A 26,749-nucleotide genomic window follows, 5' to 3' on the forward strand; every position below is an offset into this window, starting at 1 on the left:
TATATTAAGAATAACGCAATAAAATCCATTGTAGAACGCCAACACTTCTTTCCAATAATATCTCTACTGACGGAGCGGTGATATGCAAAAATTTTAAAAATTTCGTTACTTTGCTCGTAGCAATTTTTAGAGGATTAGAGGAGTTATTCACAAAGCAAAGATAAAGTGTGTAGTATGTGCAGCAATGATCCGTTCTATTAACTTCGTGTGTGCAGTCGTCATTAATGTTCTCTATACATATTATATATGGGATGCAAACTTTCTACAAGTTTTCTTCTTGCGTTTTCAAACACCATGCCACCACCTCTTGTGCATCATTATCATAATCAGAAAAGGTGTTTTTATTCACATATTTCTTCAATTTAGGAAACAAGAATCACGTAATGTTAGACCTGAACAGTTCAATAGATGCACCATAGCTTTCCAACCGAAGGACAGGTAACAGATTCTTGTTCAATGCACAGCATGAGGAAGACGGATGTCGGGAGTTGACAAATCTCTAACCGCATTGTCCGATGATTTTGAACAAGTCGTTGCGATTTTTGTAATATCACACTGCAGACCTCAGCATATCTGAAATATCATCTAAGATGTAACCAACCGAAAAATAGTTATTGTGTGTAGTGAGAAATAGTGTGACAGTATTGCGATGTGATAAGATTATTTTTCTGTTTGATTGCGAATTAACTGTAATTTGTTGTAAAGTGTTTTTTGTAGCTACCCAAATTACTTCTTAATTACAACACAGACCATTTAACTCACACATTTTTCTGTTTAGTGAATGAACTCAGGAATATTGCTTGTAAGACAAAAATATGTAACAAGGAAGGTTGCAATAATTTCTTTCACATTTGTGCCGTAATGCGCTACTTTTTGGATGTATCCTGTAAGCATAACGCCTTATAAGTGTAATTTTTCTTAACCAATTTTCTTATCAATATAGATTTGTTCTTAGTGACAATCCCTGTACCTCAGTTGTTAAACAGCAGTCACTCTTGTTCTTCTCATATTAGTACCACCATCTGCTCTGTTTGTTCAATGTCACTTTGTCCTTAGATTTCGAATTTCGCCTGGCATTTGTCTTATAAAATTATTTAATTTTGTTAATGTAATGTCGGCAAGTGTATTTTTGAATATTGTTTCTTGATTCATAGGGCTGCTGAAAGAGAATAAATAGTCGAAACTGGTATAACCAATAAGCATACTTTGTGTGAAGACTAGCAGATGACATTTACAGTAAGAATAGTTGTTTGTCTCGCCCACTACAGCGTCTTTCCAAGTTTTGGTGCTTAGTGTGTCGATTTTCCTATTACCACTCTTCAGTAGTTTCACCTTAACTTCGTTTTATTTCACCCCATGTGTATACTCTCCATTAATTTCAGCCAGAAAGGCTATGTCACCTTCCGGTATTAGTGAAGGCAGTCTAACCGAATGTTCCCGAAAATTAATAGCGGTCACCGTGTTTTGTGTCTTTATACAAAAGACAATCACAACAACTGTTTCTTTCACCCTCAAATCAATTTTTGAGCCACCACGTCTAGACAACAACAAATCTTAAAACAATAGTAATGTCACAACTCAATAGCGGTATGCAGTGATCATTTGCGAAAGCCTTTAAAAAGCAGTCTTCACATTTAAACACGCCTATTACTTCCAGGTTATCTTCTGGATAGGTGTATCGGCTGTCAATGAGGGCTTTATTGCAGGACGTTGAGGTCCTGCCGCCGGATTACGTTGGTCTCCCTGCTCTCTTCGTCACCCACACTCACACAAACACGAGGCTTCCAGCTGAGCAAGAATTAAACAATAACACATCTAAGACAGATAGATTACGAAAAGATCTCTAAAAAGAATTATTATAATCACTAACTGTATTGTTTATTTTAGCCACGTTCATTCTTATCGAAGAAGTAACGAATCCAAAGTAAATCATACATTATAAACACGAATATTGCATTTACTTCCAGAATAAGATTTTCACTCTGCAGCGGAGTGTGCGCTAATATGAAACTTCCTGGCAGATTACAACTGTGTGCCAGCCCGAGAGTCGAAGTCGGGACCTTTGCCTTTTGCGGGCAAGTGCTCTACTATAGGAGCTACCCAAACACGACTCACAACCCTTACTTGCACCTTCAATTCTGCAAGTAACTCGTTTCCTACCTTCCAAACTTCACAGAAGCTTTTCTGCGAGCTCGAGTCTCGGTCCGGCACACAGTTTCAATCTGCCAGGAAGTTTCACTCCGTTTACTTTCCCTTTTTATAGTTTCAGTAGTCTAATATACACTTACGTTTGCGCTTGGAAATGATGATTAACTTCTGTTCTCGGATAGGAGTTTCCAAACATTTTATCTTTACCCATCTTCGTTGTTAATCATGTGCATACAGTTCAATTCATGTTTATTCAGTCTTCACGTGCACCAAGATAGCGTTAAAAATTATTTCCTTTTCTTTTGGGCCGTTGCAAATATGAAGCTAAGAGCATTTGACAACATCAGCCGCGCGGCTCTAGTGACCTTTCGAGCAGACGTTTGGAACTAGAGTCTCTGAAGTTTCTGCTCTAATACATCTGTCACTCACATTCGTCTCCCAAAATTCAACAACAAGAATTATTACTCCAACCCAGTTATTCAAATTATCGAAATTTTATTACTGGCGACTGGTTGGTTCGGTCTCTTTACTTCCGGCAGAATTCCACACAAGTTTGACACATCGGATGGCAGTGAGAATTAGGCTTCTTACTACCCAGCGTACAAATCCAAGCAGGTTGACAGAAGGGCGACCCGAACACTGTTCTTTCTCATCACAAGTCTATTCTGCCATCCACTACACTGCCTCGATTGCAGTGTGTCACAAAGTCAGACACAATGTAAAAATGAAGTGTGTGATCTAGCTATCAAAAATTTGGAAAACGAAGATTCTATTTCAAAGTTAATTTTCTGCTGCTAAAGGTAAGCTATCGTTTGTGTGGTCTTCTTTCCGAAGATTTGCTTGATACAGCTCTCCATGCTAGTCCATCCTGTGCAGCTCTCTGTAGCTCTGCTCAGTTGCAAGTACAGAAGGTGACAGATTTCGATTCATTTGACTATGGAGGAGATCCGTTACAAAACGCTGCTGCAACCCATCCTACAATACTGCTCAAATGTGTGAGACGTGTTCCGAACAGGACTAACAGCGAATGTTAGTCGTGTACAAAGAAGGGCAGTACTTATACTCACAGGATTGTTTAACCAGTGGGAGTACTCCACGGAGGTACTGGAAAATGAACTGGCAGACACTTAGAGATAGATTCCAACTATTCCGTGAAAGCTTACTTACAAAGTTTCGAGAACCAGTTCTAAATTGTGAATCTAGGACTGTACTATAACGCCCTAAGCATCGCTCCCTTAGGGACTGATAAGGCAAGAATAGAATGATTACAGTGCGAACTGAGGCATTTACGCGGGCCTTATCACGCGCCCCTTCCCGAATGGAACGAAAAGGAACCGCAATAACTGTTACAGTAGGAAACAACCTCTTCCCTGCACTTTACAGTGGTTTGCAGAATAAAGATGTAGATGTAACTATGCAATTACAAGGCGAGCTATGAAACTACATTTTCACACACAATGAACATTAGATCAAGTAAGTACTGTGATTTAGTTTGATATGTGGGAGGACGGTCCTCTTCGTAGACCGAGAAAGATGGCGGCTGACATCTCTCTGGACTTGCATTAATGAGGAGCAGAGTTCAGCCCACTGTCCGGCCATCCTGTTTATCTTTTTCTGTTGTTTCTCAAAACTGGTTAATGTGGATGCCAGAATTGTTCCAAGGCTTATTTCCTTCGCAATCCTTGCGTATTCCGAGCTTGCGCTCCTTCTCAAATGATCTCGATGTCGACGGACAGCAACCTTTCTTTTTTGTCACTTCCTGTTCTTAGCTTTCGCTTAGTGTTGATTGCTTACATAGGTTCAAATGGTTCAAATGCCTCTGAGCACTATGGGACTCAACATCTTAGGTCATAAGTCCCCTAGAACTTAGAACTACTTAAACCTAACTAACCTAAGGACATCACACACCCATGCCCGAGGCAGGATTCGAACCTGCGACCGTAGCAGTCCCGCGGTTCCGGACTGCAGCGCCAGAACCGCTAGACCACCGCGGCCGGCGCTTACATAGGTCTATAAACAATTTTGTATTGATATAATAAATGGAGTCGTACCCCTTAGAGCAAGAAACCAAATAAAAAACAGAGTAGGTTTGATATCTCATATTCACTACAGTGTCTATGTTATAAACAACGATATTAATTAGCTTTAATTATGTACTTGATGTAACTAAACAACTATCGTTTCTCACAAGAAGTAAAAGGAAACTGTGACCGCATCATGTTTTGTGGAACATACCTTTCTAGCGTAAGAAAATAATTTTAGGGGAATGCTTAGTAAACCTAAAAATAAAGAAGTAACGCAACAATAAATCGAATAATCTATTATTAGGATATAATTAACCGATAAAATTAAACGATTCATTTATATTATTGAAGAGGCCAATTAATCGATCTTACTCATAAGCGCCTATCTCTGACGCTGATGATATCATCACAACAGGAGGAATCGACTGATCGTTTCTGCGGGTCATTGTGAAGTGTATATTCTCGTACAAGTCAAGATCCTGAAGATATTTCCGTTTGGTAAGTGCAAAATCAAAGATATCCCGTGGCTTCTGTTTACAAAATTTTTTGCTTAAAGCATCGTTGTATAGTTCTAAAACGCCGAGTAAAGATATATATTGGTTCCAGTATAAGAGACTGGGTGTTGTGTTGTCCTCATCATTTCATCATCACTCATACGCGTGGCAAAATTGGACTGAGCGAAGATTGTAAATTTGTACGAGCGCTGATAACCGTGCAGTTGAGGGCCCCACAAACCAAGCATCATCATCACCACCATCCAGTATAAGACAAGTACGTAGTTAGGTATCTAAAGTGGTCGGACGCAACAAAGTAACAGACATTACGTAACAAATAACTATGTACTCACACAGAGAGGTGCCGTGTGTTTAACAAATACACATATTAATTAGTACTTACCTTACACTGAACTATGGTACTCGTCCCCCCCCCCTCTCTCTCTCTCTCTTTCTCTCTCTCTCTCTCCTCATCCTCCTCCTCCTCTCCTTTTCTTTCTTTTTTTTTTCAAGCGTTTGATGTTACTGGTAACGCTAGCCTCAAATATTCAAAGTGCAACAAATTTCCCTTCATTCATGGGATAACACACATTCCCCCTCGGGACCATTTCACATTGTGGTGAAAGCCATGCAAAAAATGTATCAATGGAAATAATATTTCTACTCGAAGTATGTCTGCATTTATTGCATAAATCGGTACATCCAGCCACCGACGGATACATAACAAGCTGCTCAGAGGCTACTATTATAAGCATTCAATAATTATTAGCCGTCTGTTATAAAAATAAGTGAATATTTAAAGTAGTTTGTACTAAATTGGGTGGGAAACAAGTAACTGAGTTATCCTGAACCGTTAATTGCAAGAAAAAATAGCAAAAAAATTTTGAACGCTTTATAAACAGCGAAAATGTGGACGTAATAACATCAAGTTTCATTATTTTCATATTGACGAGAGTATGCATCGTAACTCAGAATTATAGTCCTGTGACGTTTTACAAACACGTCAGACATCAATGGAAATTCACGTTTATACAGGGTGTATCATAATTAATGGCGTAAACACGTACAGTAGAAAGTACAGTACACGATACTAGAAGCAAAAAAGCATCAATAAACATAGAGTCGAGAATGCTACGAGCAATTTTTCATCTTCGATACTGTGAAACAAATCTCTTCTACTGCAAGTTCCTTGCTTTCCATATTTTGAGAACTGGTAGTATGGATCAAAATAAGGAAAAAATTCCGTAAACAAGTGCTCTAAAATGCATTTCTTAAGAACGATGAGCACTTGTTCATCTTTGCTACTTTGAAACATAACTCTTCTAATGATCAAGTACTCGTAACTTTTAAGGAATGCGTATTAGAGCACATATTTACTGGACATTTTTTTCTTGTTTTGGTCCATACTACCACTTTCCAAAATATGAAAAGCAAAGAACTTGCAGTAGAAGAGATTTGTTTCACAGAATCGAAGATGAAAAATTGCTCGTAGTTCTTAAGGTATGCATTTTCGACCAGATGTTTACTAGACTTTGTTGCTTCTAATATCGTGTACTTTCAACTGAATGCATTTACGCCATTAATTATGATAGATCCTGTATATAGTTTCTTGCTTCCACACTCAAAAAATCATTTTCGTTTTTGACAAGTGTATAAACTCGACAAAATAAGAATTAATAATAATACAGCGAAGACACCTTTATTTCGTGCTGCACTGTAAAATTCTGGCTCGTGCTGCTTTGTTCACGTATTCAATTTATTACTCAGTTTCATTTGACATCTCAAGTTTCGGTGAAAACTATGTAGTAAATTATGTTGAAAGCTTCAGATTTGGGAAACTGAATACCTACTTCACGCTAAAATTTAGTATATCATTATACCAGGTTCTTTTAGACGGAGAACCAAATTTCCAGTGAATTAAGTAGACCACTTATCAGTAAGAATGCAGAACAGTCTTCCTGAATCGAAAATAGGAATGACACAGTCGGGCTGCTCCAGTACAATGATGTAGACAGAAATAGACTTCGGCACAAGGATGTAGACAGACGGCATTCATAAACATGATGATGCGGTACTGCACTGTTTATAAATTTTATGATAATGTAATATTACCAAACAAGCAACCGATTAAAGTTGCTTAAAATTATAAAATTAAAGGGAAAAATTAGCAGTAAGAAAATATAGACAAAGGAAATATATGGCAGATTTAAATACTTAAGTGAATTTACATCAAAAAACTGGGTTAATCATATAAGTCAAGAAAGCCGCGATGCAAGTTTTGTCAATAGCATTATAGACTAATTAGAGTTCTAACAAACATTAAGAGTATGGAAAAAATGAAATTATACAAATCATTGGACTAGATAAACAAGCCGATCACGTTTTGGTATCAAGATTGGTAGTAGCCACCAGCTGAATTTGGACACCTACAATAATAAGAATGTCATCAATCAGTATCACAATCAAACGTTACACTGCAACAGTGAAAGGAATAAAGCTTTTTGCTGTTGACTGTATGACGTCAATGACATTTGGAGACAACATGTTAGACGCAATAGAAAGCTTTTAGGGTAAAATTCTTGGGGTGGAGAAACACAAATGTGTATTTATAAGTTCTGAAGAAATTATGACTTCAAGACGAATGAAGGAAGTGCAAAGGTGATCATTTGCGCACTTTAATGGGAAGTTGCGTTCTCTGACTATATCATGAGGAATATTTTGAAATGTTCAAAACTGGATGAATGCGAACCAAGGAACTAAGAAGGACAAGACAGAGGAAAAGAAAAAACAATACTGAAGAAAATTTTAGGCAAAGAGAAGCAAAGAATAAAACAAGGTCTCCAGAGTAAAGTCCAAATATTGAACAGTGTAAGGAGTCGATACACTAGTTTACTAAGTTGGAGCGCGTTAAATGATGAGTAAAGGTAAAACACTGAGCATTGTCGCCAACTAACTGATGATGCTGAAAACCTTGCAGAATACTTCTGTAAATGAAAGCATAAATCGGTGGCGATTGAAGCAGTACTGCAGTTCGCCTTATTAACAATGTGACGACGATATGGAAGGATTTTGATGTTAATAGATGCACTCTTCGTAGCACCGGTAGGCATACTTCTATAGCGGATATATGGGCTTCACATCATGGCGGACCCACGTATCCCTCAGATGTTAAGTCCCATAGTGCTCGAGCTATTTTTTTGCTCGTTACTCTCTGACCCTTACCCCACGTATCCCGTATTTATTTTAATCAATACTTCTATCAAAGCTATCAAAAGCAGATTCTCACTGACATTTACTCTGTGGCGTATAGTGATAGCAACTTCTAGATTACAGCAGTCAACTGTGGTAAAGCGTCTTTAGTACATAATAACACGTTTATCAGCTACATATACCATTTCCAGTACCTTTAACTAATATCTTGTTCTCAGTGATACTATTCAAGTTTCTACTGGTAAGATTGTTTTAATATTTCGCCTATCTGTTATCGAAGGAAAACGGCTGTTACTTTTGCCATAAAAGCAAGTCTGATTAAAATTACTACAAAGTTGATTACAAATACGAATGCATAACTTTGTAACGTGCACATGTGAAGATTTTTCAATAATGCAAAAAGATGACTTTATGTAACTGAAGGAAGGTAATCACGGAACTACACCTTCTACTGTTTTACCACTGAATTTCATGTGAATCGCAAATCGATCCCGGAACGATTTACGAGTACTAAATTCGTTTCGGATTTATTCACATTCGCGACACACATTTTGCTTACTACTCGACTACAGCGTATTTTTTTTATCAGAATTGTTGAAGGAAGTATGAAAATGGTGTCTTTGGACCTGAGAGGTGTATTAGTTTGCTGGTACCTATAACCCTCGCAAACTTCTTTACATGATTTTGATTGCGTGCTATCCGAGTTTCTGTTTCTTTCGTCCTCGCAAGCTGTTGAACCATTCAGGAACCCGAAGTCACTCTCACGACTAATGGAAGATATTCTTTCTTTCATGTTCCTTTTATGAATATGCTTCAGAAGATACAGTCGCCGTCGCCGTGCAAGACAGACTATATATAAAACAATTGAAGACGTCGAAATGACCACATCTGCCGCCGACAAGAAAAAGAATACCATCAAATCTGTCGCTGCACACTCTCTATTGGACGGACCTGCAGTGTTTTGTGGTTGCAGACTGAACTTCAGCATCGACATCAATGATTCGTTTACCCACGGTAACGGATGGTTAACATTCGCTGTTGTACGTGGTGGTACAGGCGTACCCAATGTATCCGGACTGGAGAGCTTCGTTGATCGTGACATTATAGCCTATCGAACATATCATGTTACCGAAAATGCAAATAAAGACTTTGGGAAATCAACATATATGTCACCCTTAGGGAGCCGAAGTATGTGCTTCTTTCACAGGCAGCTGGGCCATACTTTCATGTTAGCTAAAGTTTAGTTTTTCTTTCTTTCATGATTCATTTAAAAACCTTGAGCTACTTAGCACATTATATGGAAAATACCTTCCAGACCATTTCACCAATTTCCCACGAGGTTACAATGTGACATTCTTAAGTGGCAGGTGAACGAATATCCAATACTTACATCACAGTAACAGTATATAGACTTACTATATTTTTTATACTCTCATTTCTCTTTTAACTTACTCTAATATAGCTCAAATAATTTATAATCCAAATATAAACGAAACGCACAATATTGTGTATGTTCTACAGGATCCTGTGGAACATGTTACCAAGGAGCGATGGAGGAGTCAGTTAACATAATTAATTCAAATACTAAAGATGATTTTTCCACAACAGAAATTTTATTTTGAAGTTTACATTTCCTCGTATAAATTAATGCTATGATACAGTTTTCGATGTGAAAAATCGGTAATTCTTCTGGTGTTTAAGGCAGTGGTAATCTTACCTGACTCAGAAAATTTTCCGATCGTCTTGATGGAAGTGTAACTAACATGGCATTGTAAATATGAACTCTCTGATAATCCAATGTGTTGTAGCTCTATGTTATATACACTATTACTCAGCAGTTTGGAGTTACAAATTATATTACAGAACTAAAACGACTGCTCCTTCATCTCAAATGCCTGACCATCTGTATGAGGAAAAGAGACGCTGAAGTCTGCTGCAAAACCTTTTTAACTCGTTGTAATTCATACCTGGTTACTTAAGACACATAGCCAAGAGGCGCAGCACTATGAAGATCTTATTTGGATGTTTTTTAGAGAGATAAGACGTGTAAGAGAGACATGTAACAAACTACGTGGCTGAATCATCAGAGGACAGTCAGTTCGGCAGGATTTGCTTCCATGGCTGAAAGGTGGCAGAGAATTAAGAGCCGTGTCGATGGCTAATGTTAACAGGGCTAACGTATAAACTTTACCAAATCTGAAAGCGAAATTATCATGCAGGTGATAACGACACAGTTTTGTGCACAAGCGCCGCCTCCATCAATTTCAAGCTTTTTAGTGATAACTTCGCTACTCTGTGCGCTGCAGACGCAGGTTTAGTTCAGAATGGATAATGTCCAGGAGAATGAATTTCTTAAAAATTTTTTGCATTTACTTCTGTTAATTCCGTTGTACTTCCATGTCTAAGAAATATGATTCCAAAATAATTCTGCACTTATCCAGAACTTTTTTGAAGTAAAATCGAGCGTATCAAAACACCGAACTGTAAAATGCGAAAGAGACATTAACTGTAACAAGATGAATAAAATTACGCTTTGATTTATTTTACGGTGTGTAGTAAAGGGGAAGACATTGGGGCTGTGCCAGTCGTGGTTTATCAGTAGGAACCTTCGCGATATTCCCCTGGAATGGTTTAGAAAATCCAGGATCAACATGGCTGCATCAGAAGAATAGGTCAGAGCCCTCATGATGTCAGTTTTCCATACTCTTCGATTAATTTTAGTGAGATGCAGCTACCATAATATGATCATATAGATGAGCGACATTTTCTCAGTTTTCCATTCATTTCAGAAATGAATCGTCCATGAGAAAAATTAGAATGTACTTACAAATATCATTGCCGATGAATTATGATGAATATGAAACAGGTACCTAAGGTACGGAAGTCTGTGTAATTATATGCAGCACATAATGTACACGCAGCTGATCAGCATTACATCGACGAACACATCAGTAAAAATCTCGTTAAACGAACACACACACACAACACACACACACGCCCGTGTCGATACTTTCAAATCAAATAAGACCTGCTTGCACATTAATCACGTTCGTCGTTTATCAATTTGATAAAAATTGTTCTTCCTTTTCGCTCATAACGCCCTGTTGACCGGACGATATTCAAGAACTGAGATAGCTCGGTGGAGACGATGTACTTCTATCGTGGAGTAGCAAGGAACAACATTTCGTCCGCCCTTCCAAATTTTTCGTTTTTCGTCCAGTTCTGGCAAACGTGTGGATTCTTCTTACAATGTAACAGGAGACGCCTTAGCATATACGTGACCAAATCAGACAGGGATACGTTTCTGTAGACTACGATGTACATAGCTTGGAATTAGCAGGCATCAAATCCCGGTCCAACCATCTTTCTTAATGTTCTCGTTGCTTTACCCAAATCCTACGGCGAATGCCGGCGTGGTTCCTACAAAAACCTCTGATGACTCCGCCGTCGACGGGACGTTAAACTCGTAAGTTTTGATCCCTTGTTATTCAGACTCTACCGTTCCCCCATTCTTTACGAATGGTTATATTGTGGTAGACGTGAGTGCAGTAGAAATCCCTGTGGCCTTCTCTAACCAACTGTCAGGGATGATCTACGGAACAAACAGGGAAGGCCGGATGTGTATTCGAGGGACAGGCTCTTTGTAATGGGGCTGCTGTTAGTACTAGGTCAGTGGCCTGTTGATTTTGCGAAGGCCCCTGCGCCTCATTTGTTATTCTAATCCACGGTTTTATCGAGGCATATCGAGTGATTTGCGTATTTATTCTTTACATATAACGTCGGTGTCACTGTATCAGTAACCGATGGAAGAAACCGCGTTTCCAAGGCCTCTATCATACCATTTCTTCTCTCTAGTAAGAACCCGAAGTTCCAGCACCAGGCATGCACACCTTTATGACAATTTTTTGGTAAAGTTGAAACGTCCCCTTACAAAAATTTATGAATTACTGTGCTGGTAAACCCGTTACGTTATTTGATTTTCAAACAGATGAGCAAAACTGAACGTATTCAGACATTTTTCTCTTTACTTATTCTGATCATCACTAAACTGACACACAATATTTTTAGCGCAACGCAATCTGACTTTCAATAATCCCTACAAAAGAATGGCCCTGACTAACAATAACCTATACGTTTCATGAATCACTTACCTCACAAAAATCTTCGTTACTCGAACTACTGCAATACAGCGAGCGCCAATACTGCCAGCTAAATACAGGATTCTTACTACTGAAGGCACTAAGAACTGATAGGCACAGTTGGCAAATGAAAGATTTTGATAGAGAACAAACGGTGTATTTACCTTAATAGTGTTCAAAAGTCATAATATATAATCATGACATCCAGTCTTACAAATTTATTTTTTCTGAGGGACACACGTCCAGATCATCCGCCCTCAAAACTCCACCAGCTGCGCAACGCTACGCGCTGTTCACATCCAACTGCCCAACACTACAATAGCAAATATTCCAACAATGCAAACCAGCCACAGACTTCACACAGCACAGTCAGTGATTTTCATATAGAGCGCTACGTGGCGTTACCAAAATAAAAACCTAAACAGCCTACTTACAAAGTTTCAGTGTAGTTTTCTGTCTTGTTTTGCTTTGTTAAATTTTATTTATTGTCCGGCGTTTTCTGTAATGTTTTTTTTTTATTTTGTGTCTAATACCACATTCCGTGTAGTGTGAAAATGAACTAACGAAGAAGACGAAGTTATGAACTTCTTTAAACCGCTTTTTTTATTAATTTGTACTTGCAGCCGAATATTTCTGCATTAATAAAAATCATAGAATTCTGTTTTATTCACCGAAATTTCCAAACTCAGTTCTTGCGTAAATAAAATAAAACATATTATATAGAGCTGCAGTGTCAATATATTCCTAAATTTGTCTTCCTAGCACATATGTGAGTCGCATAGAGGTGTTCCATTATCTGTAGAGGATGTTTGGCATTTCCTCTTCTGTCGGCCGGATTGGCCGAGCGGTTCTAGGCGCTACGGTCTGGAACCACGCGACCGCTACGGTCGCAGGTTCGAATCCTGCCTCGGGCATGGATGTGTGTGATGTCCTTAGGTTAGTTAGGTTTAAGTAGTTCTAAGTTCTAGGGGACTGATGACCTCAGAAGTTAAGTCCCATAGTGCTCAGAGCCATTTGATGAGAGGAGATAACTGGAACGTGACGGAACAACACCAATCTACCACAGCTTGGCCCACAGTTATGCGTACAGTACGGCACCCCTTTCTTGACTCGAATGCCCAGGCGACATGGTATCTGGTGGCCAACAAAGACACAGCAACGTCTCCATGCCATTAATATTATCGTCTCTCCACTCTGCCGACAATGTCGTCGACCTGACACGGATACACAACGCCTGAAATGCGGATCTTCTGCAGAGGTGTAGCAGTTGATAAGAAAAATGCCTGCCATTCTTCCTCGCACTGCCCCACACACAGTGGTCTCACAGTCCCTTTTATTCCCAGCTGTGATGCTTTTCCTTCGCACTATGACTAACGCCGTGACATGGATCACAGAAATGTCGAAAGCTTATCTCTTCCACGATGGTGAGAAGAGCATTCTCGATTTTTAGACATTTCTGCAGGAATGTTTTACGCGCCTTCGGCACCGCCAACGCTATCGACAATATTATGCTAACTTCTTGGGCAGTGTTTTCTTGGACGCTCCCCTCAATTGGGGAGCTCAGTACTGTGCCAAGGCGGTTAATAAATCAACAAACACAACGTCGCTACAGTGATACCACTCTCTTCATTTTTCCTCAACGAAGATTTTATTTACGCTAATTGTGCTGTTGCAGCAAAATAGCGTATTTTTATTCGAACATAATTTTTCTTCGGAATCTATTTCGCATTGCTTCTCTCGTGGCGCTGGAACGCAGTAAGAAGAAGCGGAGGTGCCAGTCTATCTGGGAAGCCATTCCGAGGCAGGGCCAACATTTTCGGCTGCCAGCTGGGAGCGCAGCAGCGGCACGGAATGGGCGCGTTAAATATTTCAGCTGCGGCAGCCGCCGCGCCGCACCGCAGAGTCACGCGACCCCTGCGCGCTAATGCAGCGACGGGATAAGGAGGCCGTATCGCTGATAATGAATTATTGCGGCGACAGTGAAACGGCCGCCCACCGCGGGTAATTTACGGCCGCCGTGATGGAACCCAAAAATTCACAATGAAATCAGTCGCTTCAGCTCTCAATGGCGTAAATGCATGTTTCTTAGCCGAGCCACTAAATCAACTCAAATCTGTTAACATTACAGAATAGTATAGCATTACACTGGCAAACTGTTAATCACAGCTTTATATGCGAACTGTAGTTTAAAAAAATTATCAAAGTGTCGAAAGGGAGCGTTTTTTATTCGCTTTTCTGAATCATTAGAAGCTTTTTGTAGTATTGCATCCAATAAATAAGTCACAAGTAAAAATGAATCAAGACAGGTTTACTTAATACATGTAATTATTTATATTTGTCATGACAGATCTTAATGGAGAGAAATAATAAAGGTCTACTACAAATAATTCATTTGTTTTTAAAGTTCGATATTTTGTGAACTATTACTTGTACAAATATCATTGACGCATGAACAGAACCGTAAAGACCCCGAGGCTCTATTGTGCCCAACAGTACGATCTATGAGAGTGGTACCTTGACAAAATGGCAACAAATCAAGAAAAAGAGTTGTTTGTGTTGGTATAACGGGGTGTATACGCGGACAAGGAAAAAAAAAATTCCCGGATTTCCCGGTTAAAAATACACTTTCTCCCGAGTGAAAACACACATTTTTCCTGTTAAATGACAGTATATTATCTCTCGGAACTGTGTAACTTCTGAGTCATTTGAATGGTTATGGTTTTATACACGGGTGTAGAATTTCCTGGCGCTTTAGAAAACGAAACACATGGAAAAAGACACGTTTTGGAAAGATCTTTGATAAGCAGCAACACGTATGCTGCACATTTTCGTATTACGAAAGTATAAATTCGAATTCCACCAAACACCGCATGTTACATTCCGAAGCATTGAAATCGAGATTGGCCGGCCGCAGTGGCCGAGAGGTTCTAGGAGCTGAAGTCTGGAACCGCGCGACTGCTACGGTCGCAGGTTCGAATCCTGCCTCGGGCATGGATGTGTGTGATGTTCTTAGGTTAGTTAGGTTTATGTAGTTCTAGGGGACTGATGAACTCAGATGTTAAGTCCCATAGTGCTCAGAGCCATTTTAATACGTAATCTTCCTTACCTGTCATTCGTTTGTTTCCACTCCGGTACTCTGAATCTATGTATTTCGCTAGCAATTATAACATCGCTCATCATTCGCAAACCCAATCAACCACACAGACAGCGGTTGGCACTCATCCGTTCGGCCTTATTTCGCTCAGCTCGTATAGCCCCTTTTGTCTTTAGGAAAGTTTGTTTCTACATGCGACGAGAACTCCCCTGATAGATACATCATGTACACTATGCACGCATTCACAAATCAACTTGCGATTCATTCAGAAATCAGAATGTGTTCAAAAATGTTCAAAAACTGACAGGGATGCGTTTCAAAGTCATATGAATAATCGATAGACTAACGTGCGCTGGATGCTAGGTGCTTTGTGAAATAAGATTTTTTCCCCTCAAGAGTATAATTTGCTCCCCCCCCCCCCCACCCCACCCACTACATCTGGGCCTGCTGCGCATGCATGCATCTGGCAGCTTGGGCACTGCAGTAAATTTTTTCCCGGTAGCATCTAGCTGCTTGCTGCGACTGCTTGCACAGCCAACAGCCACATTTCTGTAGCGAGAAGCGGGAGAAGCTACTACTCAACAGGGCATACGCATGATCCCGCTTGTAACTGCTAAAACGAACCTAATGTAAACAGTCCTAAAGACTTTGACATATTTTGCTGTTGGCAGACGCTTGTATGAGCACTGTGTTTTGTTGTTGTATATGATGCATTTCCTTTGCAGTGTAAGTTTTATTTTCGTTTTTTCTCTCGTTCATGTTTTATTGCTGCAGTGTTAGGCTACTCTGCAGTAGCGGGATACAGTAATATCCTTTGTCAGAGTATCGGTTCTTACCAGTCAAAATTACAACACTTCAAATGAAAACAAAAAAATTCCCGGAATTCTAAAAAATTCCCGGGTTTTTCCCCGTTTTCTCCCGGATGAAAAAAACTCTCAGTTGCCCGGGTGGTATGCACCCCGTATAAATGGCTCCATACTGGTGTTCCTAGAACAGCTCGGCCACAGCGGCCGGCTGTATTGGTATATACGAGATTTATATCTGCTACGACATTGTAGCGTGCATTCAGAAGGAATCATGGGAAAGAAACGCCATATATAGAGAGAATTGTGCGTTAGTGACGCCAGTTGGAGGCACTGATCGTCTCTGTAAACAGAAAAGTACTGATAGACCAAGTGTGCAGATGCAACCGTGGAGACGGCAAGGGAAAGTTTTGTACGCAGTCCAAAAACATCTTGGAATACCACAGCGAACTTTGTGGAACGGTTTGTGATGGCATTAAGTTTTAAGCTCGTCCAATAATTTAAACCAGAAGATTATGGCCAGCGCCTTTAATTATGCATCACAATGTAGGAAGGACGAACTTTTCGCCTCCAAGCTGATATTCAGCGCCGAAGTGACTTTCGATTATCTGAACAGATTAATCCTCACAGAATGAAAGCGTCGGGCTCTGAAAATCCTCACGAAACCGTGGCACATGAACGAGATTCGCCGAAATTGTTTTGTGTGCAGTGTCACAGACGGAGCTCTGTGGGCCGTTTTTCTTCTGTGACAAGGCCATGACAGGTACCTCTTACCTTGGCACGTCTTAGTCGTAGTTATTCCTACAACTGACTGTTGATCCCGAGAATTTCATCTTCCAACATGACGCAGGCTCTCAGTGGAGCGTCGATATTTGTCGCTACCTAACGACGAACATCCGCGTCGCTGAACTGGCCGTAGTGGTGAAGAAGATGCGGATCACCTTAACCCCCCAGGTCGCCAGACCTAGTGCCTTGTGATTTGTGACTTTTTCCTTGCCGTGTTTATTAAGGACCGTGTTTACACACTCCCACTGTGAACCGCACCGGAACATCTGGTAGAAAACATCGATGCTGCTGTGATAACTATTGAGACGACGTTGTTACATAAGATATGGATCTTGACTACCGCTTGGACGTGTCTCGTGTGACCATAGGGGCACTCATAGAACATGTATAGAACGCAAAATGTAGACTTGGTGAGTTTACGGTTCTATTCACACATCAGTCTTATCTGTAATACTTTGGAAAATATAGAACTTCGAAAAAGAATGAATCATTTACAGTAGCCCTGTCTTTGATTTCTGACACACTAGTAAGTAGCATTTTGTGCACCGATGAAATGCTGATAACAGAGAGAACTGGGAACAGTAAATTGTTATTGTGGTGCGCTCAGTCCCAAGAGTGAATTGATCTAGCTCTCCATAGCAGTCGGCCGTGCGGAAGTCTCTTCATCCCCGTCTAACTTCTGCAGCCTACATCCGTTTGAAACAGCATGCTGCAGTCGTGCCTTGGAATCCATTTACAATGTTGGCTCCCCACACTCGCTTCCATTACTAAATTAACTATTCGTCGGTGCCTCAGGATATGTCCTGTCAACCAGTAACTCCATTTAGTGAAGTTGTGGCATAAAGATATGTTCTTCATGACTCGATTCAATGTCGCCTCATTACATATCTTACCCTCTTGTCTCATTTTAAGCATTTCCTGTAACATCACGCTTCAAAAGCATCCAGACTCTTCTTGTCTAAAAACTTAATCTTCCGCGGTTCGCTGCCATATGAGGCTACAAGCCAGACAGATAGTTTCAGAAAAGACTTTCCAACACATTAATGTGCAATGTTAACAAATTTATCTTCACAGAAAACCTTTCCTTGCTATACAAACATGTACGGCGTATATCAAGTCTTTGCACCGGATGACCAGGTCTGATGGATGACGTCATAAGGAACAAAGTTTGTTAGAGGTAAAATAATCGCTGACGCTTTCTGGCCACGAGATTTCACCCAAGAAGCAGGATGCAGGCCTACTAACAACGAGTGCTGCTTACTACCTACACCAGAAAATTGAAAAGAGTGATTTTCATCAAGAAGATCTTAAAAAATGTATGTAAACGGAGAAAGGTAGTTTAGAAGTGACTCAGGAACTTTAATTTTACTGGGCCTGCTCCCTTTCATACGCAGGAGATGACAGGATTACGGGTCACACACAAGGCATAAGCATACAAAAGCGTCGCCTGGAAGCGTCAGAGAACATTTTCTGTCCAACAAAAGTTGTGTCCCCATGATGTGATGAACTAAGTTCAGGTTCAAATGGTTCAAATGGCTCTGAGCACTATGGGACTTAGCTTCTGAGGTCATCAGTCCCCTAGAACTTAGAACAATTTAAACGTAACTTACCTAAGGACATCACACACATCCATGCCCCAGGCAGGATTCAAACCTACGACCGTAGCGGTCGCGCGGTTCCAGACTGTAGCGTCTAGAACCACTCGGCCAATTAGGCCGGCTAAGTTTAGGTAAAAATAAAAATTAAAGTCATAATCTTTATACATAGGCTTGTGCAAGGAGGGGGGGGGGGGCGAAAGGTGGGGGCATGAGGGGGCACTCCCCCTATCCTAGAACCTGGAATACAGAGTTCTATGCTTATACTGACTGGATAACCACCAACTACCTGTGGGATACAATAAGTTTTTTGCGTCAGTTCTTCATGGCATGAGATGTCTAGAAACTGAGCAAGTGATTTATATAAAAGAAATTGCGGTTTTGGAGTCTAGTCATCCCCTGGAATAATTTCTGCGGACGGCCGTGCTTTCAGATATAAGATCCAGTCCTATCGATTGTAATGCGCGAGACCATACTCTCTCGAAAATTTTCCATACTTCAAATATGAAGGAGGAAGAGATTAGTGGTTAACGTCCCGCCGACGACGAGGTTTTTAGGGGCGGAGTACAAGAACAGAGTATGGAAGGACAGAGAAGGCAAACGGCCGTGTTCTTTTGAAAGGAATCATCCCGGCATTTGCCTTAAGCCATTTAGAGAAATCAAATATGAGGGTGGCAATTTCATTGTCAGCAGGAATATCAATACCACGACAAGAACTGCTATATTACATCATATATTTCTAACAGTACAACAACTTACGAATTGTGAAACAAGGATAGAGTTCAACGAAATAACAGTCAACGCAACTGTGCTAAACGGAATCGGGATTTTGACACCTACGGAAAATGTCTTCTGAAATGAGATTTTTTTCTACCTGTTGAAGCATGTGCTAGGGAATTGGAAATAAGGGACGAAGTGGTGCAGTAAGAATTAAATACATCACCATCACTAAACGGCCAAAACGGTGCAAGGCTCACGGTTCCAGTTGCAGGTTGCTTACCTTATGGCTTCCAGGCGCAACAGAAATGTATTTTCCAATATTTCATGTAATTATTGCCCCATTCTGAAAATTTAAAATACCGCCATGGCGTACACATTCAGAGGTATAACTGGGCGTCAAAAGTTTAAAACAAAATCACGTGTTAATGTTAGAAATTGTGTAAATGTCTTGAAGTAGCACAACTCACGACGCGCAAATTACTCAGATAGTACTCATTCAGTGTCTCTTAATAAGAGCTCTTGGTGATTTCCAACAAGCTTTAAAAATAGTTTCAAAATTTTTTAAAACTTTTTTTCTCTTAACTGTCCTGTCAAACGACGAAAGGAAAACAGTTACTCATTTGCAAAGTACTCAGGTATTTGAGGCAGTTTCGTACATGGTAGTTCAAGTAATAAAAAAATCGGGGGTGGATTACTGGTATAACCTAACGGAAAAAGTAAGTAACAACATAAATCGTTGGAATGATCAGAGAACGTCAGCGAGTCGGCTCCCTGTGAAAACACGCATCACCGTCGACGGGTCGTTAAACCATAATTTTTTTTTCTGTCATGAAAACTCAGAGGGGAGACTAGGGAAGAACAAGCAAACGATGGTCACCGAAACAGTCTATTTAGCTCAAATCTATGACAGAGGTTACAAAAGGGGCTTATATCTAGATTCATATTACAGCTTCAAAAATTTCCGGTGTGAATTTTGCCTTTGGAAGGTCTCCAGAATAACCGGAGTCACTCACATATTGCTTACGAATTTCTACTCCGACACATTCACTCGTCTCCGTGTAGTTGGCGCGAACATGGCTCTCGAACATTTCCTTTAGAACACGCACTGCTAATCAACTGGTTTATTATTTTCGTGACATATTGGCTTCTCCATTTAATCTTGCAAACTGTTCTTACTCTCTGTGCCTTACTGTGCTACGAGAAAGGTTTCAAGAATCACCCAGCTGTCACGCTTGACCACCTATCCAACAATTATCGATTGAACAAACGTTTACGTACCTATTTCCATTTTCTCAGCACAACCGGCTCTACGCTTTAAAAACATGATTTTGCTCCGTTATGTATTAGTAGCGATAAAGTCTTTGAGAAAATAGTTTTAATGAGAGGATGGACGGGTAATGAGATATGTGACAATAAATTCATATATGGTTATTTCGACACTGAAGGGAATAACGGACGCACAAACTGTGGTACCAGACAAAAAGCAGATTATTTCTAGCAGGCTATCGAGGGTGCTGGGTGTACTGGGCAGAGAATGATGGAACTACTGATGTTGAGCAAAAAGAGATGGAGAATGTAATAGAGCCAGATGGACGAGTGATGAACTTATGTAACTGGGACTGCGTGATTCTATTACAAAGTTCGCGGGCTTGTGGTGGATACTGAATTGGCGACTTTTTAATAACGCCATATGTCTTCAAATGTTCTATTGCCAGCTACGTTTGAAGCAAACATCTAGTGTTTAACAATAATACCCCATCAATCCAAAAATGTTAGAGAATGGATTCCTGAAAAATATAAAAAAGGTTGGTAGTTTTAATGCTTCAGGTGTTCTATATAATCTCCCCCTTCCGCCCCCCCCCCCCTCGGCACCCCCTCCACATGATACAATATTCGTATAACCATGTGAAACTGTCACAAACGTCCTGATCTGGGATATTGTACTAGAGCGTCGCATTCACACTTTCTTCGGTCTTCCAGAACCGTAGAGTCCCGTTCTGCAGCTTGTCGCTTTGTGGTAGTTTCGTACTGATGACACCAAGTCCCATCACACATGATGATTTTTTTCAAAAAAGAAAGGTTTTTCTTTTTATTTCAGTCAATTCGCGAGAGTCATCCACTGGTTATCCTTCAGGGGTCAAGACGTTGGGGGTAAATTTTACATACACTGTTCACTTCTTCAGAACATTCTGGAGAATGAAACTTCCTGGCAGATTAAAACTGTGTGCCCGACCGAGACTCGAACTCGGGACCTTTGCCTTTCGCGGGCAAGTGCTCTACCATCTTTTTTTTTTTTTTTTTTTTTTTTTTTTTTTTTTTATAAAACCTTTATTAAAAAAACAATGTTACACATTGCAAATACATACTAAGTTATACATACATGAAGTTATTTAAACAAAGCGGTTTGATCATTTCAATTGCGCTGACATTAAGGAAAGACAACAGAAGATTGTGTTACTGACTAAATCACCAGAAAGAATTAAATTAAACATAAATACTTGAGAATGGCGGAAAGGAGATATATAATAAAGTTGACTAGCCTTCCAACTACACTTTCTGGACATTAATTGAATCTAAGTATTTCAAGTGATCAGATCTATATAATCAGTCTTTCACTGCAAAAATGAACAGGGCAATGTGCCAGCCATTGAATATTACATTTATCGGATAGAATCTTATGGTTTTAACCAATCGATAAGGAAATTTCTATAAAAAACTGTCTGTTTCCAAATTTCTAGTATAAGCCAATAATGCACCTTTCATGTTTTGTGTTTGGCACTATTAGACACACAATCTCAATGTCACATACGTTCTGTACATTAGCTTATAAATTTCAAAAAACTACTCTCTGAAGTAGAGAAAGCACACATAATAAATATACTGTAAAATCTTAAATAGTATCCTTAAGGTAACTATAATACATCACTGTCAACACAGTCTTCTTTTTTATATTAACCAATGCCCATTCTTTCAAATACAATTTTTAGCATATTACCGAACTTTTTCTTGTGATTCGAATAGCTTCTAATTTTGTGGAACTCACACAGCATGTGTACCTTGAACTCTATGATGCTATCGGATCCTAATTTGTTAAGGACGTAGTTAACAAAATTTCCCAGCAACCAGTACACAGCGTTATTTTTTGCTTCTGGGAAATAGCGTGCTTCAGGCCTGTTTATCAATGACAGCGATATATACTCAGGGGATGTTCTTGTAATCAGAGCTATTTGCTCCCGGATCCACTTCCAACTATTCATGTGACCACTGCAAGTATATCTATGAATTACTGTGTCAACTAGATGGCATCGTTGACATAAATTTGTTTCACAGAGTCCGATTGCGTGCAGTCTTTCATTGGTGCTAACTATGTTGTTAACTGTCTTGTACCATGACGTTTTTATGTTAGACGTGAGCACATTAGAACTAATGTTCTTCCAAATCTCAGTCCACTCAATGTTTGGAAACTGTCGTTCTATTTTGTTTCTTCCTTCGCTTTTCTTTCGTTCCCGCATTATGGCTCTCGATGTTAAGTGTCGGGACTGCCTGAGTTCGACACTGACATAACTAAACTCAACATAGAAAATCCTCACGTGCTGTAAGCGACTGTTGATATTCTGCACGTCAATCGGGGGAAGCAGGCTTGGAGGTTTAATGATCTCGAAAAGTTGGCTGGTTATGCTTTCTCGCGAGTCTCTTATTAAATTAACTTGCCTTTTGATAAAAAGAGCAGAGGCTTTATCCGTTATGTCAGTTAATCCTAGTCCACCATTTTTAGGATCTAAAGTGGCTACTTTAGCAGGTACTCTGAACACTTCACCTCTCCACAAAAATTTTGTGATTTTGGACATTATTCTTCTCGCTATCATTCTCGGTATTGGAAACAGCTGGGCAGTATAATAAGCCTTAGCAAGGATGCATGAGTTGATATACTGTGTTCGTTGAACTTGGTTCATATATCGAGTTAAATTCTCTACAATGGCTCCTTGCACTTTATCTGCTGCAACTTTCCAATTTAAAGCCGTCATTTTCATAGGGCATGCTGTCAGGGTGATCCCAAGTGTTTTATGTTGTCCGACTAATTTTGCCCACTCGACGTTGTTATTAGCAAAACCTCTGAGATTTAACATCTTACTTTTTTTCCGTTTGCATTGGCTCCAGATGCTCTACAGTACGAATCAATCACTGTTGCTAGCGTGGTTACCTCGTCATTATTCCTTATAATGACCCCTATATCGTCAGCATAGGCTCTTATGACTGTTTTGTTTCCTGATAATGTTAAGCCTTTTAATGTAGCATGGACGTGTCGGAGGAAAGGTTCCAGCGAAATTGCGAAGAGCGACATGGACAGAGGACTTCCTTGAGGAACACCTCGTTGTATTTGCATCGGCCTGGATTGTTGACAATTCACCGCTATTTTAGCATTTATTCCAGTTGCTATGTTCTTAATCAACTGGATAACCCTATCGTTGAAACCTATTTTCTTCAATGTCTGTAGAAGATATTCATGGTTAACTACATCGAACGCCTTATAAAAATCTAAAAACAATAAAGCACACTTTATGTTTGTTACAGAAGTTATTGCAATGATATCCCTGAATTCCGCTAGATTTTGAAAAATGGTTCTGCCTTGCGCACAGTTCTGATGTTGACTAATAATTTTATCTGTAAGGCATGAAATTCTCTTGTTTATTATTCTAGCTATTAATTTATAATCAGAATTCAGCAGTGAAATTGGACGAAAATTATTTAAATCTTTGTTTCCATTATTTTTTGGCACCAGAACAATTTTACTCTCCTTAAACTCAGCCGGAATCATTTTACCCTGAATAACCTCATTTACAATGTCCGTAATTTTCGCACCTACTATTGGCCAGTAACGGATGTAAAACTCTGCTGGCAGACCATCCGGTCCTGGGGATCTTTTTGGTGGCGAGGCGCACAGAGTCTCATACACGTCTTCTTCACTGACAACCTCGAGAAAATTTTCGTTGTCATCTTCTGTCAGCTGTGGGGCTATGATGTCAAGGAATTCTTCCAAGGAAGTATCACTACTTTGATGTACAGAATATAGCTCGCAATAATAGCGATAAATCTCGTCCATGATATCCTGCTGGGTTCTGAGAATCGTGCCGTGTTTTGTTCGAATTTCTTCAATAAAAGTCCTTCTCCCGTTTTTCGTATGCTTCACTAAATGATATAGGGAAGTAGTTTCATCTGCTGACACCGAATTTGCCTTCGATTTTATCTTCAACCCTTCCATTTGACTTCTCTTGATATTAAGTAACTTGGCTTTGACTTTTTTTATGTCTGCTATCCGAAGTGAGGAACCTGCTGAGACTTGATCATATAGATCTCTCAAAACAGAATAGTAATACTCTATAGTGCATTTCATTTCCCTTGCGCTCTGGGCACTGTATTGAATAAGAACTTTCCTCAACTTTGGCTTTGCCATTTTAACCCACCAGTCAATAGCAGTGGCATATCTACTACGGGTTCGCAGGCATATTGCCCATGTTTCTTTAATCAGATCTTCTAAATCATGATTAACTAACAAGGAAGTGTTCAAATTCCACTGATTCTTGAATCGGCGAACCGGCTGTCTTGTTAGATTTATGCAAGCTAAGACACTTGAATGGTCTGAAAAGTACGTAGGAACGGTTTCTACTTTTGTCACGGAAGTTACAAGATTTTTAGAAATATATAGTCTATCAATCCTGCTACGTGATGTTGCCGTGACATAAGTGAACTCAACAGTGGAGGGGTATTTGATTTCCCATATATCCTTTAATTCTAAACCAGTAACTAATTGTTTTAGTTCACTTGAGAAATTAAAATTAGGTAACTGATCTTTTCGATTTAAAACACAATTAAAATCACCTCCAAGTAATAACTGTCTTGGTGATTTCCTTAACAAGTATATCAGGTCATCTTTGAAGAAACTTGCCCTGTCAGCTCGATGAGAACTTCCTGAAGGGGCGTACAAGTTGATGATAGTCACATCATAGATGTTTAGTCCTATTCCCCTTCCGGATTCCAGTCGTTCCAACTCGCTTACTGTAATCCCTTCCCTTACCAAAATAGCTGTTCCAACACTTGTTTCGGGAGACACATTTATGTAACTGACAAAACCGGGAATTACCAAATCCGAAATTAGAACTTCTTGTAACAGGGCAATATCAGTCGCGGATTCGTACAAAAATTCCTTAAGGGCCGATAATTTCAAACCGGTCGTGATTTTATTTATGTTTATAGTGGTGACAGAATAAGATTGCGTCATTGTGCTGTCACTATGTAGTTGTTTTGTTGAACTAATTTAGTTTACTGTGGTTCAGGGTTCAGTTAAGCTGTAACAGTTTTCTCGGAAGGCTGAACATGGAAGAACACTTCAATCAGTTTATTAGTTACTGTCCCGTTTTTTTCTACTTCTGATGTTTTCTCTTGTGCCGCAAGCAGACTGATTTCCTGGTAAACTTTCTGATTTTTCCTCCAGTGATTCGTGTACGACCGTTTCGGACTGAACATTCTTTGGGCTTGGGTCGCCCCTACTGGATTTTCCCTTCCCTTGGTTACGAGCTACATTCTCATTTGGTTGCGTCGGTATTTTACTTCGCGGCTTATCTGGAGCAGCAGCAGACGCTTTCGCAATTTCGGTTGCCGGCGCCTGCCCTGAGGTGTTGACCGTGATTTCAGTTTGGCCACCACTTCCTCGTTCTTTATTAATTTCACTCACTTTCTGATCGAGGGAAACAAATGGAGACTGCAGTTTTGCATCCTCTCCCTGAAGTTGTTTATTAACAGATAGATTCTGATCTTTGCAATCAGCTACTGCACCTGTTGTTTCTTGCAAATTAATGCTACTTACACCCCTTTCATTTTCTGGTACCGTATGTGTATTATCTTTCTGTTCATTAGTTTCCATTCGCATTTTGCCTTCAGGTTCCTCTGCCTTCTCATCGCACTGTTTTTGCTTGCGAAGTGAGGGAGTGGGACAAGACAGCTCGTCCTCTGAGCAACTATCAGTTAGCTCCAGAGGTCGTTTTTTCGGTTGCATTTCAGTTTCACGAGTAGTGGCAACGGGGTTTCCTTTTGTTGTTAACGGGGGAAATTGACTGTTATCGTGAAGGGAGACATCAGCTTGTCCCGCTGCGTAAACATCCTCAACCAGTTGTTCCGGGCTATTCTTTGGTAACAGATCATTTAAGGTAAGCTTCTGACGCTGTATCAAATTACTTTTAAGCACAACAGTTCGCCGCGGACATTCCTGTCTGAAGTGGCCGGTTTCGTTACATATATGACATGTAGCTTCCTGACCTGTATAAACAATTTGTGCCTTATACCCACAAACAGTTATGTGAGACGGAATATTCGTCTTAACGTCCATCTCTACACAGCGGACCCCGTTAAAACACTGCAGTTTAAAGCGAGGCGACCATCTTTCATTTGCAATTGATTTAACGTCTCCGTAGTTTGAAAGAGCTTCCTTAATCTTATCATTTTCAATTTCAATGGGGAGATTCAAGACACGAACGGTTTTGTAATGAATGTCCGCTCTATAGATGGAAACCTTACTTTTATAACCATTTCTATGCACAAAATCTACTTCATAGCCCCACTTTCGTAACACTTTATCAACAGTCGAAGCACTGATTAACTTGACAAAAACACAGTATTTTTCCTGATCCAGTTGCCAGGTATGAACGGTTTCAGAATTTAGACCAATTACCTGTGTAATCCAG

The 26,749-nt window shown here is 39.9% G+C and overlaps 1 protein-coding gene across 1 annotated transcript in view; it reads right to left on the minus strand.

Moving 5' to 3' along the window:
• LOC124798893 (visual system homeobox 1-like) overlaps positions 1–25,938 on the minus strand; it is a 199,846-nt gene extending 173,908 nt beyond the window's left edge. Inside the window, exon 1 of the mRNA XM_047262424.1 lies at positions 25,744–25,938. Within this exon, the coding sequence (XP_047118380.1) occupies positions 25,744–25,938 (195 nt within the window). The remainder of the gene's footprint in view (positions 1–25,743) is intronic.
• Positions 25,939–26,749: the final 811 nt, after the last annotated feature.

The sequence above is a fragment of the Schistocerca piceifrons genome, chromosome 5 (genome assembly GCF_021461385.2).
Source record: "Schistocerca piceifrons isolate TAMUIC-IGC-003096 chromosome 5, iqSchPice1.1, whole genome shotgun sequence".
NCBI classification, from domain to species: Eukaryota; Metazoa; Arthropoda; class Insecta; order Orthoptera; family Acrididae; genus Schistocerca; species Schistocerca piceifrons.